The sequence below is a fragment of the Hyperolius riggenbachi genome, chromosome 6 (genome assembly GCF_040937935.1).
Source record: "Hyperolius riggenbachi isolate aHypRig1 chromosome 6, aHypRig1.pri, whole genome shotgun sequence".
Taxonomy (NCBI): Eukaryota; Metazoa; Chordata; class Amphibia; order Anura; family Hyperoliidae; genus Hyperolius; species Hyperolius riggenbachi.
In genome coordinates this window covers 350834263-350849244 of record NC_090651.1, presented here as the reverse complement: position 1 = coordinate 350849244, position 14982 = coordinate 350834263, and the positions used below count along the sequence as shown (strand labels likewise).

At 43.8% G+C, this 14982-nt stretch overlaps 1 protein-coding gene across 3 annotated transcripts in view; it reads left to right on the top strand.

Moving 5' to 3' along the window:
• The first annotated feature begins 3097 nt into the window (after window positions 1-3097).
• Window positions 3098-14982, top strand: part of SPEN (spen family transcriptional repressor) — a 104106-nt gene continuing 92221 nt past the window's right edge. For all 3 annotated transcript variants that reach the window (XM_068241648.1, XM_068241649.1, XM_068241647.1), the window contains exons 1-2: window positions 3098-3344; window positions 14282-14602. In XM_068241648.1, coding sequence (XP_068097749.1) covers window positions 3262-3344; window positions 14282-14602 — 404 coding nt within the window. In that variant the 5' untranslated portion in view covers window positions 3098-3261. The remainder of the gene's footprint in view (window positions 3345-14281; window positions 14603-14982) is intronic.

The window sequence follows — 14982 nt, the reverse complement described above, 5'->3', positions numbered from 1 at the left end:
AGGTTATCTATCCCACCATGGGCTTCATCATTTTTTTTTCATGGGTACTTCTGTCAATTAACGTCTGTCAATGCAAATGATCTTGTTTATAATTTGCTATATGCATTAATTGTCCACATTAATTGGAAATATGTCGTTTGCAAGCAGGTGCATAACAATAGACCCTGCAAGGGATGCAGCCACAGGGGGGCCCAGAAGCCGCAGGGGGCCCCGTGCGGGGGAGAAGTTTATTTTCCCTGTCCTCAGAGACTGACAACTAAGGGCACGGAGAGAGAAAACTTTCTGCTCTCTGCACAATTGTTCTACTGACTGCCTCTGCTCAGCCACTAATAATGAATCATACAAAGGTTGTAGACAAAGATTTGTAGACAGTCCCTATTCAGTGTTCAGCAGGGTCTTGTATACAGCGCTGCTCTGCCCCCAACCTCTATACCCCTCCCCAAGTGCTGTGTTCTGTAGTGATGCTGGAGAAGTCTGCAGAGCCAGTGCTGCTCCATCAGAGATGGACAGAGTGAGTGTAATAAGAAACTGAGGCTAGGAGAACATTCGTGTGTCGGTTTTTTGTATGCTTTTTCTGCACACCACGTGTGTCTGTAGGTGTGAAAACAGCCATGTTTTATCACAGAAGCTAATGTAATTGATAAAGAAAATGCCTGCAGTGCTTCACTGCTGTCAGTTTTTATCTGCATGGGGAAAACATGATCTTCCCACCCCGGCCATCGCTGATCCTCCCAGATGTGCATGTCACTGTTAACCACACTACCATTCGCCCTACCTCTCAAGCCTGCTGTCTGGGTGTCACCCTGGACTCCGCACTCTCCTTCACTCCCCACATACAAAACATCACAAAGTCCTGCAACTTCCACCTTCGTAACATCTGTAAGATTCGCCCTTTCCTGACCTCTGCCACCACCAAACTTCTCATCCATGCCCTCATAATTTCCTGCCTTGACTACTGCAATGCCCTGCTGTCTGGTCTCCCTGTGACCCGAACAGCCCCACTGCAGTCCATCATGAATGCGGAAGCCAGAATTATCCACTCCTCCCATCGTTCCACCACGGCAGCTCCCCTCTGTGAATCCCTTAACGGGCTTCCTATCCAGTCCAGAATCAAGATACTGTGTCTGACCTACAAATCTGTCCACAAAACCTGCCCAACCTACATTTCCAATATTACTCAGAGGTACACACGTAGCCGCTCACTCCGCTCTTCCAATGAACTTCGCCTGACTGCCCCCCACATCACCCAATCCCATGCACGCCTCCAGGACTTCTCAACAGCTGCTCCAACACTATGGAATTCCCTACCTTTCCCCCATTAGGCTTTCCCCCTCCTTCAACATCTTCAAGAAGGCCCTCAAAACTCACCTTTTCACTTTGCCGTACCCCCCCCCCCCCCCCGTGCTCACTAGTGCTCTAAACCCGCAGCTGAACTCTGGTCCGATACCTTTCATGTCCCCATCTTTCTAGATTGTCGGCAGGGTCCTCTTCCTTATGTCTCCTACCTGATCACACACCTCCATCATACCTCCCAACTTTTTGAGATGAGAAAAAGGGACACTTAAGCCACGCCCCTCTCACAACCCTGGCCACGCCCTCACCACGCCTCTAGTCAAGCATACCATAAAGATTTCAGAACAAACATATGTTGTTTTATAATTCAAACCACACTGGTCCTTTCTATCCTGGTTCATTTTTCTTCATAGTAACACTTTACAATTAGTAATATATCAATTTAAAGGTTGGGAATAAAGTTTAGAGTCAATCAAACACATTTTTAGTAGAGAAATATATATATTTACATAGAAAGAGGGACAAAGTCCTGAAAGAGGGACAAATGAGGGTGAAAGAGGGACAGAGGGACAGGGCTCCCAAAAAGGGACTGTCCCTCCGAAAAAGGGACAGTTGGGAGCTATGCTCCATTACTGTACACTCATCCTATAGATCTGAGTGAACTCAACTTGCCTAATCTCCATGCTCCCATCCAGTGACTAAGCATTACCTTGTACTCATACTGTGCTGGGTGATCTGGTTTTTCTTGTATTCCAGTATTGTCGTATGTCACTCGTAAATATTGTCTGTAACCTAAGCTAATGTCCAGAGCTGCGTAATATGTTGGCGCTTTATAAATACAATAAACAAAGAAAATAAATAAGTGTGCACTAGCCAATGAAATAATTGAAAACATTGGTTCTCAGCCAGTGGTGTAGCTTAGGAGCTGTGGGCCCCAATGCAAGTTTTACAATGGGGCCCCCAAAGCACGCTATACATAACAATTGATACGGCGCACCAAAACCTGCCAATAGCAACTACAGTGTCAGAGGTGCAAGAAGAGGATGGGGAACTGTTTGTTAATGATTACCACTATTCAAAGTATTTATAGAAGTGATTATTATGAGCACAGGACCAATAGAGAGCTAATACTGAAGTTCAGGGAGGGCACTACGGGGCCCTTCTGGCCCAAGGGCCCCGATGCAGTCGCTACCTCTGCAACCCCTATTGCTACGCCCCTGTTCTCAGCCTACCTGTGCAGAAAGCAAGGGGGTAGGAAGGTCCCAGACAACGTTTTGCAGGGAAGGGGGTGGGGGGGGGGGGGGGGGGGGGGGGCAGTAATTTCTAGTTACGACTCTGTTTGCAAGTTCAACCTGAGCCAGCCAAAGTCAGCAGCTACAGAAGTTTAGGATTAATTATAAGACAGAAAATGAGCATCTCATTAATCATTTCTGTTATGTGTGATTCTATCGATGTATATCTGTGTGAGTACACATGTATATATCCTGTCAATCTGTTTCCTATCTATTGATATCAAACGCTCTATCTTCTATCAATCAAAAGTCGTCCCCCCTCCCCCACTCTGAATTTTCCCAGCCCCCTCCCCCACTCAGCCGTGGTTGTGGCAGTGCGCGGGCGCAATGTGACAGGGCGGGTTGGGAGGATGGTGCAGTGCGCAGGCGCGTTGTGTGAGGCGACTAGCGACTGCGCAGCGGCGAGGCGGGGAGAGCGCCTGCGCGCGGCGGGCCCGCCCTCCTCCACCCCTCAGCTCCCCATTCACCTCAGCGCCGGCCGCGCATGCGCATTGTCATTGTCGGCGCCGAGCGTGTGGTGAGGGGGAGAGAGAGAGCGGGAGGGACAGGCGGAGACGGCGGACACACCGGAGGAGGAGGAGGCCGCCGCCGCTATTATTGCTCCACTCGCCGGCAGGACAGGATGCCGGGCCGGGCAGGCCGCCGGGCTGTATGAGCGGGACACGGTGCGGCCAGCATGGTGCGGGAGACGCGGCACCTCTGGGTGGGGAACCTGCCCGAGAATGTGCGGGACGACAAGATCATCGAGCACTTCAAACGGTGAGGAGAGCCGTGTCCCGTACCTGCGACACACGGACACACGTGTGCCCCGACATACGTACAGACATACATACACTGCTCTGCCACATACATGTGCTGCTAGCCTGTGTCTGCATGCTATACATCACATATACCCTAACACTAATACATATACAGCTATCATTCTGTATGTACATTATGCACTGCCTCACTGCATGCTATACAGCACATATATCCTATATAATATATATCCCCTAACTGTATACTGACATACATACACTGCTCTGCTACATGCATGTGTCTGCATACTGCATGCTATACATCACATATATCCTTACACTAATACATATACAGCTATCATCCTGTATGTACATTATACACTGCCTCACTGCATGCTGTACAGCACATATATCCTATATAATATATATCCCCTAACTGTATACTGACATACATACACTGCTCTGCTACATGCATGTGACTGCATGCTATACATCACATATATCCTATACATATACAGCTATGTACATTATACACTGCCTCACTGCATGCTATGCAACACACACACTATCCTTACATACGTATATACACTGCTCTGCCACATACATGTGCTGCGAGCCTGTGTCTGCATACTGCATGCTATACATCACATATACACTAATACATATACAGCTATCATCCTGTATGTACATTATACACTGCCTCACTGCATGCTATGCAACACACACACACACACACACACACACACACACACACACACACACACACACACACACACACACACACACACACACACTCCCTAATGGTATACTAACATACATACATACACTGCTACATGCATGTGCTGCTAGCCTGTGTCTGCATACTACCTCACTGCATGCTATATATTACATAATAATATACATACATCATTACATACATGTGCTACTAACCTTTGTCCACATACTACCTCGCTGCATGCTGTATATTATGCATCATATATATGTCCCCTAACTGTATACTACTGACATAGATACATGTGCTGCTAGCCTATGTCTACATACTACCTCACTGCATGCTATATATTACACCTATAATATATGTAACCTAACTCTACTACTGACATACATATATGTGCTGCTAGCCTATGTCTACATACTACCTTACTGGATGCTATACATTAATTATATCATGTATATCTATAGTGACCTACATAACACTTTACTACATACTGGTACATATAGATAGTGCCCTGCTGCATGTACACACACCTATATAATATATTCTATCCTACTGTATTCTGCACATACTCTTGAACTACATGTACCTATCTTTCTATATTTCATACATGTACATTATTGTATGTGTATATATACTGCATCACTGAAAGCTGCATCACACACTGACATCCAACTATCTATCTGTTCACTGTATTCTATACACGGGTAGTGACACGCATACACTCCATACTATGTGTAACTTTACTGCTCTCTTACATACTCGATCCCAGTACACACTAATTTCTTCAATTTATTCTGTAAATAAATAGGTGTAGACGTGTACTACTATACATGTTCACAACATACATACTGACTCATGCTACACATATATACATGTTATGCTGTATTTGTGTGTACATATTAGCTGCACTGATTGCACCATATGAACACACTGCATACTTATAATTATGCATTTTAATACTACTGGCGGTTTCCACAGCGTTTGTCTGTATAGTCTAACTGTACCTCATCAGAGTTTAAAACTGAACACAAATATGATATACACATAAATGATACTCAGCTCTATATATGCATGTACACATATATACTGGCACTACTATACATTCGCAGTGTGCATACAAATAGTTATACATATACACGCATGTGTGTCAATCACACTGAAGCACTTTGTGTTTATTTTTTACGTATCCCCTACCTGACACTGGCGTACACATAGATCCCCTGACCCCCACACGCAATTGCTGTATCAGCTTATATGTGTGTGCCATGCTATTCCTCTGTATACCTGCCATGCTACCTTTTACATAATATACGTTTGCCACCAGTTTAATTCATAAGGGGTTTTGGCTACCATGCTCCTGGGAAATTTGTCCAATATAACTCTCTCTATATATGTATTTACAAGCAGCATATACTACACACTGACTATTCCTTGTATGCTCTGCATTCCCTGCACACTTTCCATCTGCTGTACACTCTGCATCCTCTGCACAGTAACCATTCCCTGTATATTTGGCATCCACTGTACCCTATCCATTCGCTGTGTACTCTGCATCCACGGTACCCTATCCATTCCCTGTATACTCTGCATGCATGGTACCCTATCCATTCCCTGTATACTTGGCATCCTCTACACACTGTCCATGACGTGTATATTGGGCATCTTTTGCACACTGTACATTGCACATATTCTTAGCATCTCCTGCACACTTATCCGTTTATCTTTATGTACTAGGCATCCTGTGTAGAATGACCAGATGCATATAACACTACCTATAGCCAGTCATGCATACAGAAGGCCCTTCTTCTATGTGCACCTAGCTTGTAATGGTAACCGATATACAGATATTTTGCAACCTCCTCTCTGTGTTCACTCTGTCTATGTAGTAATTTTTACATATATAATGGCTATTTTCTGTACTTGCGTTTCATACTCCCGTAAAATTGAAATTCCCTATATATGCATATTGTTAATTCTGCGTCCATAGGCCTGACCTGCCTTCCCATACACATTTATGTCAGTCATATGACCTGCTGACTGTCCCTATGCATGCCCAGTGCTGTGTGACAGTGTACTCTTCCTATAGTCACTGTATATCCTGTATCTGTTATCCTTGTTCTTCTGAATACAGATGACTGTACACATAGGCTAAGTGTTTGCCCTGTGTTACTATGCAGTGTACTGTACACATTACACAGGATACCTAATCATTTACGGACCGTCCCCTGTATACAAAATATGTTCTGACTCCAATGGTTGTTCCTGTCTTTACCCATTTCTAGGATCTTATGCTTATTTCTTTTCTTCTGTGCATTGCTGTATAACTGCATCTTAGTTCAATAGGCTATATATAGATTTTTGTTGCTTGGTGCTAGTCCTATATAGGCTATAGATAGATTTGTGTTGCTTGGTGCTAGTTCTATAAGCTATAGATAGGTGTGTTGCTTGGTTCTAGTACTATAGGCTATAGATTTTTTTTTGTACAAGTTCTGTAGGATATAGATTATTTTTTTTTTTATGTGTGGCTGTGCTGAGCTGATTCTGATGTTAGTCTGTACAGCGCTATGGAATATGTTGGCGCTTTATAAATCCACAATAATCGTGCATGCATGTCTCCTAATAAATATCTGTATTTGTATAAGCCCTCGGGGTAGCAAATAAATGATCTCTGCTATGCCCTGAAGCCCCGTATATGCTGTTAGCCTATTGAGGTTTGTCCTTATTGAGCAGCGAGCAGGCAGTGCCGGTGGTTGTACACGCAGCTCTTTTTTTTTTTTTTTTTTTTTCTTCCCCAGCCTTGTGGAAGATTGAGTAGGATTTGTACTGCCCTATTTGTACTGTGGTATGTTTAAATGCAGAGCGTGTGAATACGGGTGGATCAGAGCGTTTTTTTAGCATTGTGCACCCTGAAATCCAGTCGTTTTGTGTATCCCCTGCCGTCACTGGTGTGTGCTGTACTAACCAGCGTGTTTACAGTACAGGGAGTTTTCATGTACGCTCTTCTGCAGAATTCATTGTGGCCAATGTATCTGTGTATACAATACAGGGAGTGATTGTGTACAGTGCTGTGATGGGGCAGACTGTTGTATTGTTTGTGCTCTGGACTGGTGAATTATTAAACATTTTACCCGCCCCCTTCACTATCCACTGTGGGGGGGGGGGGGGGGATTTAGGGGGGGAAGGGCAGCTGGGATGTTTCAGTGCAACCCATTGATAGTGGCTAATAGTCCCGGGCTTCGTGGGAATCTCCGTGCTGGATCACACGCTACCCTCCTTGGCTGGGATATTAATAGGCACCTTTGTTACAGTTGTAGGACAGGCTGGGGTTAAACTCGAGCCAGTCGCACACTTTACTGACTTCATGCTGGGCTCAGCACTGATCATTCCATTGTTTCTTTCCCATAACTATAACAAATATATGCTCCAGAATGAAGAGGAGGTGTGGAGGGGGGGGGGGGCTTGTTAGAAGCCAGGGGGGAGCGCTGATCTTTGCTCTCGTTCACCGTTCCCTCCATTTGCTCGCCTTGTATGGATAATTCCCAGCTCTGTTTATGAGCCTGCCTGCAGTGCCCTCCCCACACCCACCCCTTCCATCCAGCCCGGGTTCTGCAGATCTGGAGCTCACAGTTCTTCTTAAAATGGCGCCTAGCACCTTCCAGTACAGCAGTGCCCCCCTCGCCTGCCACTCGTGCACACAGAGCCTGTTCTCCTGACCCCTGCAGCTGCTATTTTCCTCAGCATGGACTCTGTACTGCTGCTGCTTTTTGTGGAGTATTAAAAGAAAAAAAGAGAGGGCTTCTATTTGCTTTCAGGAAAGGGTTATGTTCAAAGCCCCAGATTAATGTGACATTTTGTACTCTGCAGGATCGTGCAAATAAAGCCTCTTGCGTTGCTAGGGTTTTCACGGCAACCGAAAAGGGCTTTAAATATTGTGCTTAAGTTGCCTAGGAGATGTTGCTAAGAGATGCATTCGGGGAGGGATTTGCAACGGAATATTCACAATTCACATTTCTCATCTGAAATAGCGCACTGGCTGTGTGTGAATTTACTCTGGCTGTATTTAGCTGTGTTTCCTGTTAGAAAATGTACAAAGCCCTGCTCCCCATCTTTGTAAATCTACCCACCCTGCCAGCGCAGTTGTAGGTATGTGCACTGCAGCAAGCCTTTCATGAAGAATAAACTGCCCGTTATGCTGGGTGATTTTCCTGGGCTATGATGAACCTGGTTCCCACCCATCCCCCAATGCGAGAAGAGCAGAGATATTGTGGGTGTAATTAAACAGAATGCTTCTTATGCAAGCTTTGTGTTGGGGTGGAACAGATCCTTGACTAAATGTTTTGTTGGGAGCTGCTCAGATCCAGAGATTCCCCCCTTTTATTTTTCTTTTAGAACTCTTTTGTTGTTGAGAATGTATAAACAGCGGGTTGCCATTGTAAAGGGCGGGATCGCTTTTATTGTCCAATATATCGGCAGCTATCATGTCTTTTGTTGAGTGAATGCCCTTCTCTTCTATATTTTACATTTGAATTGCTCCCTGATTGCCTTGATGCAGTGTTTGCTGTTATTTCCACGTGTTAAATACCATAAACATTTTACATTCAGTGAGATCCAATGAAGTTAGGGAACCAGTGTTAGCTGGGGCACCCGATTTTTCTCAAAGACCCTCATCGTAGTGGTTTGTGTACTCTCCTTTTCCGAATGGATGAGTGTTGGTTATTCAGGTTGTTGCTGCGTTTTTTTCCTAAAGACGTGGGTTATTTGCTTGTTCAAACTGTTATCTTTCATTATATAACCACATTTTGTATATGATGCAGTTTGTTAAAATAAGTAGGACCCTCGGGCTCCCTTTCTCTATTGTAAGTTGCCTTGCATGTGTGACGCACACAAACCTTAAAACACTCGGCTTGGGCGGTTTTTAATCTACCTACCAGTTAAAACAGACCTGAACTCAGAACTTCCTCTTTGCTGTAAAAGAAGAGCAACCGCTTAATAACCTTTAAAGAAAAAACATTTTTGTTACAGCTGATAGAAATCCTGCAGTAAATCTGCCGTATGTCTACTTCCTGCTTTCATGGAAGCAGACATAGGGTTAACATCCTGTTTACAAATTAGCTGCTCTGCCAAGGCAAAGGAGGTTCCTGAGCTGAAAGCTGAGAGATCAAATTACAGTTGTGATTAGTCACACATGAGTGGGAAATATGCTGGGAATACAACATGAGATATTTTGGCAGATAGATGGTTGGGTAGATAATTTCCTACAAGTTAGTTCTTATTTTCGATTGTATTTCTAATTGATTTCTCATAGAAAAGTATGGAAATTGATAAGCAAATCAATCGGACAGTAAATCTACTGAAAAATCTCATCGTGTATTCCCGGTATTAGACAGGTTGGGTGTGGTGTCAGACGGTGAGCTGTAGGGGCCAAACAATTGCTGTTGCCAAGTACAGCGGTTCACTAAACAATACACATGTAAAGCTCTGTACACACGCTGGACCTTGGTAATTGGAAACAAACCTTTGTTGGTCAATAATCCAAGTCAAGTGTCCCAATGACCGTAAAAAATCTTGCCCCTGTAGAACGATTAGTCCTGGCGTATCTGTTGGGGTGATAGTCGTCGTACCGTCGCTGAAGTCGCTCGGTTGTCTCTAACATCAGGGATCACTCATTTTTAGTGACCGCGGCCTGGTCTGTGTACAGAGCTTCAGGAGGGTGAATTTTCGCCAAAAATAATCTCAAAACCAATGTTTCTGCTGACTACAATCCAGCATCTGTATGGAGCTTTACATCTGTTTACTTTTTTCCTTACATTTTTGCACGTGGCCTTGTCTAGTTGTTGACCTATTTAAAAAAAAAAAAAGTTAACTAAAATTCTATTGTGGGCATTTTCCTTGTATTACGCACATTGGCTTAGATGAGATTCCCTTAGCTACCAGTGATTGTGCTGATGTTTGCTGTGTGACTTGGTGTCCTCCATGTTTTCCCTCCAGAGTAGTGCAGAGCTTGCAAGGATGTGTGTGCGGAGTCTCTAGAGTCGGCTCCTCTGGGAGGGGGATCTCATTACATTCACAGCACATTTTTTACAGCTTCAACGTTTGATTTCTCTGGTGGAATAATTTTAGATGTTGAAAATGAGATGTAAAAAATGTGCTGCTCTTAAACGTGCTTCCACTTGCTGTGGGAAATCAGGGAGTACACACACAGTCGCCATTGCTGTCTCTACCTGAATGACTATTAAAAGAATTTCACATTTACACGTGTGTTTTGTGTTTTGCCCATTTTATTGTAGTATTGACAGTTTCCTCAGCATTTCAGAGTAGTTTGAACCATTCATGTCTTTGTCCTTCAGAAGGACACACAATCCAATCTTCCCATCACAGTCTAGGGTCAGTATCTTTAGTGCTAGGTACACGTTTTTTGTTAGATTTTCCGTCCCATCCTCTTATCTTATAAATTTCCATTAATTTTTTATGAGAAATCGACCATAAAACGATCAGAAATAATATCGGACATGACGGAAATTATCTATTGAACCATCTATCTAACACAAAATTGTATGGTGTGTACCTAGCATTAAACAATGCACATTGCTTGGCTGTCCTGCTGATCCTCTGCCTCAAATACTTTGTCATAGACCCTGAACAAGCATGTAGATTAGATGTTGATGCAAGGCAACTGGTAAAGGAAATATATATGGCATCCTCCATGTCCCTCTTAGGTCAGTTGTCCTTTAAGTGGGAAGCCAGTAAATCGGTGTACTGTCCCATCTTGATGTTACTACACTCCTACCTGTATGGCTCATATCCTAGAACGAATGTCTTGTTATTAACACATCCCCAACCAAATGCCAGGAGCTCATTTTAGACTGGTGTCTTTCTGTGGAAAGAATATGAGGGCAAGATGAGGAAGTAGAAGTAGCAGACAAAGATAGTCAATGAGATGTAATGCAATTTACATACATTTTGCATTTTATTTACACTTCATGAAATCTCACTGGCCATAGCAGTAGCAGACAAGCATTACCAAACCCATGGGAAACTGTTGACATGACAAGTATTTTCCGCACACCAACCAAATGACCAACTCCTCTAAATACTGTGCGCGCAAGGGAAAACAAAAACCCGCACGACATGGCCGCATTTAAAACAAGGACGTTGTTCAAACAGCGTTGTACACACGTGGCCAAATGCGCAATATCAGCCCAACAGTACTGTGAGACAATCAGCAGGATGGATTGGACAAACTGCCCGTTATCATTTGCTCGTCCCTTCGTTTGCCATGCATTCACACACCTGATTGTCGTCCAACAGACCGATATCAGACGGCGGTTGGGTGGCTTAGTTGAGCGCATGTACAGGCCTTCAGATTGCCTCTGTGATAAATGTTTCCCCTCTATTGTGCTGTTAGCAGGGTGATGATTTGGGCCCTGGATGGTACCAGGAAGCAATACTGTTGTCTTACTGTATCTCCTTGGATATCAGCAATGCAACCCTATTGCTTTATTCATCCGAGCATTGCCCTGTTTGAGAGAATCTTTTTATGAATCTTTGAATAGAGATTGACAGACTTCCTTTGGGATGTGGTGTGGTATATTAAATAGCACAGATCCAGGTGTTAATGAATCATTATTACATAGTTACATTTTTATTTTGGTTGAAAAAAGACATACGTCCATCGAGTTCAACCAGTATAAAGTACAACACCAGCCTGCTCCCTCACATATCCCTGTTGATCTTTGGCACGGCCCTCTTCATGGTAGATCATAGCCTGGCCTGGCATCTGCTAAAATAGATTGGAAGCTCAGCGAGAGAGGTCAGACTCTTTAGAGACGTCTCATTTGAAAAAAAAGTATGTCTGTTGCTTCTATTTTCTGCCCTATTTCCGAGACTGTGGTTAATAATTGCAGCAAAGGAATCGCAGGACAATGTCATTCTGTTCTCTGCTGCCTCTTTATGGCGGTAATGTGCGGACTTTGTCCTGCCTGGTGATATGCTCATTCATTCTCTGTTGTCATTGGTCAGATCTGCTCCGGCATTGACTGCAGGTTTAGTCTCACTTCATATTTGTGCTGCAAAGAGGACAGGACTCTGAGATCCAGGGCTACCTGGCATAGACAGTGTGCCTGTGATGTGGGGGGGGGGGGGGGGGGGTGTTGTATAACAGAGCTACAGGAATTACTGGCTGCTGAATTATGCCATAGCCGTGTGTTGCTTACAGCTCAGTGCCTTATTGCAGAAATTGTATTTTGATACTATGGGCAGTACTGTAAATGTAACACTATAAAAAATACGCAGGATGTGAGTTGTGCCTAGATAGCAGTTTAAATGCATCCTGTTCCCCCTCCCTGTGTTTTTGCTTTGGACGTTTAGAAGGTTAGCGCATTTCTTGTGTATTGCTTTGGTATTTCCTTGCAGTGTGTATGCTTCCATAAAGCAATTAAATATATACTAAATGTGTCATCGGGTATTTATTATTCTGCCGTCAGCTGTCATCCTGAAGCATAAGCTTTAATTAAATATGAATAAAATTCTTCACCATATTACCTTCTAAAAACATTTCCATATTCATGCTACCAGTATAGAACCCATTCTCATTGGGTAAGGGTTAGGTTATACTGTAATGAAATGCATCCATATACTTAATATGTATCCTGGTGTATGGGGATAGTAACCAAAGTAACATACTGGCATATTAACAAAGGAAAGCTGTAAGATGTAAGGTCATTTTAAAGAGTAACTGTAGCAAAAATGCAACGAATACATTTTTTTCTTTTGTTTTTACAATATACATTTTTAGTCAGTGTTTACCCATTGTAAAATCTCTCCTCAACCCAATTTACATTCTGAAATTTTATCACATATGGTGACATCTTTACTGCTTTCAGGGGCATTTTCATTCCTGTAAAAGTGGGTATCCTGAATAACAGTTAAAGCCCAGTGTTTTCCCTCAGCACCCTATGCAGACATCTTCTAACACTTTTACAGCATTTATAGTCTGAAATCCAACAAGTTTCTTTCATAAGAGGATGGGGCATCGTCAGGGGATAAAGTATCAAGGTGTGAAATGCTATATTTGTGGTAGCAAGTAAAGGGGTTGCTGCTGGAACAATGTAAACTGCTGCCATGGCATGCAGCCCTGCTGAGCTTGCCTTGCTCCAGGCATGCAGGCTGATCAGAAGGGAGGGCCCATTCACAGGGGTGTTGGTGACCAAGGCCTCTGTATGACTAAGATGATTTTGGGTGCTCAGTAATATTGTGGTTAGACAGCCAGCCACCCCTGCCAGAATTCTCTCCCCCTCTGTTTTTCCAGAGAGCGGTTTAGGCCCGGCCTGAAATAACTTCCAGATGTCTGTAAGAAATGTTGTAGGGAACGAGATCCCACCCTATCTTCGGTTGTGTGAATAATAAACGGCAGCTTGCAGAATGTTCCCGCATGCACACAACGTGTAAAATCATCCCTCTCCAGTTCCCTGACTACAATAAGCAGAGCGATCAGTTATTATGCTGTTTCTGGCCTGCGCCATGGCTGTTCCTCTATTGTTCTGTTGGTTTTTTTTATTACCATATATACAGGCTCATGACCTGATCACAATCGTTCCCTTTGTTTTCCAGTAATTGTTTGCAGGTTTGTAGCTGACAGAGCACCACTCATTGTAATCGGGGGAAGAATTGTTTTTAATGGGGAGCAGTTCAGTTTTTCGATAAGCAATCTTTGCAGCCTTAAAATCTCTTCCTCGCTGCGAGGGCGAGTTTGAACATGTAACGCCCTGGATTTAGCTGCTAGTTTTCCTGCCCTGCTTCACGCACACGGCCTTTTTACGTGCCAGGTGTTAGGCCACCGTGCTACTTTCCAAGTATTAGTCAACCTCTGGGCTAGAACATTCACATTTGCAAAGCGGCCGCTGGCCAAGCGGGTTAAGGCTTGCCTCACGAAACGTCTAGTGAGTGAGCTGCATTTGTCAGAATGGATTTCATGGCTTGGGATAATTGGGCGAAAGCTTTCATTGGTCTTACTTTATTCCCTCTTTCTTTCTTGAAATAAACTTGCTCTGGATGTCTGACAGTACGAATAGAAAGAGACAGCAGGCTGCTATTGTGGATGGTATGGTTTATTTGTTTTATGCTGTTACCCAACTCAAAAATATACATAAGTGAAAAACACCCCAAATCAACAGTAAAATCAAACAAGAACAATGTTTTAATAAACGCTCTAACGTCTCCTCTCTGTCTCTTCTCTCTTTCAGATATGGACGTGTGGAGAGTGTCAAAATTTTACCCAAAAGAGGATCTGATGGCGGCGTGGCAGCATTTGTGGATTTTGTGGATATTAAAAGTGCACAGAAGGCGCATAATGCTGTCAACAAAATGGGGGACCGTGACCTTCGGACGGATTATAACGAACCGGGCACCATTCCAGGAGCTGCCCGCGTTTTGGATGAGACAGTTTCCATAACGTCTCGTAGTAGAGAGGTTTCTGGGTTCAGAGGAGGTGCCGGGGGTCCGGCTTACGGCCCCCCGCAGTCACTTCATGCACGGGAAGGACGATATGAACGGAGACTCGATGGGTAAGTTGTAAGGTTTCTCTAGGCAGGTATTTTGTGTTTTATATGATGAGGAAACAAAAACTCGTAGGTTCCCCCCGATGGATTTAAAATTTTGGGAAATCCGTATGCTTCCTCATGGGTTTGGAAATATAAGCTTCTTTATTCCCATTGGCTGGGATCTTGTGGATCCGTAAAAAGTGTCTTACTGCAGCTTGCTGGATATATATCGTGACTTAATGTTACGTGGAAGTATGGTGCTGGCTCACATGGATTATATGGTCTTTGGTCTAGTATCGCTATGTCTTTGGATCTATATTTGGAGTTACTCTAATCCTACCTCCTGGAGTGTAACGAGCAGCCATTTCTCTTGGCTTAGAGAACGGGGACCTTGACCACGGATT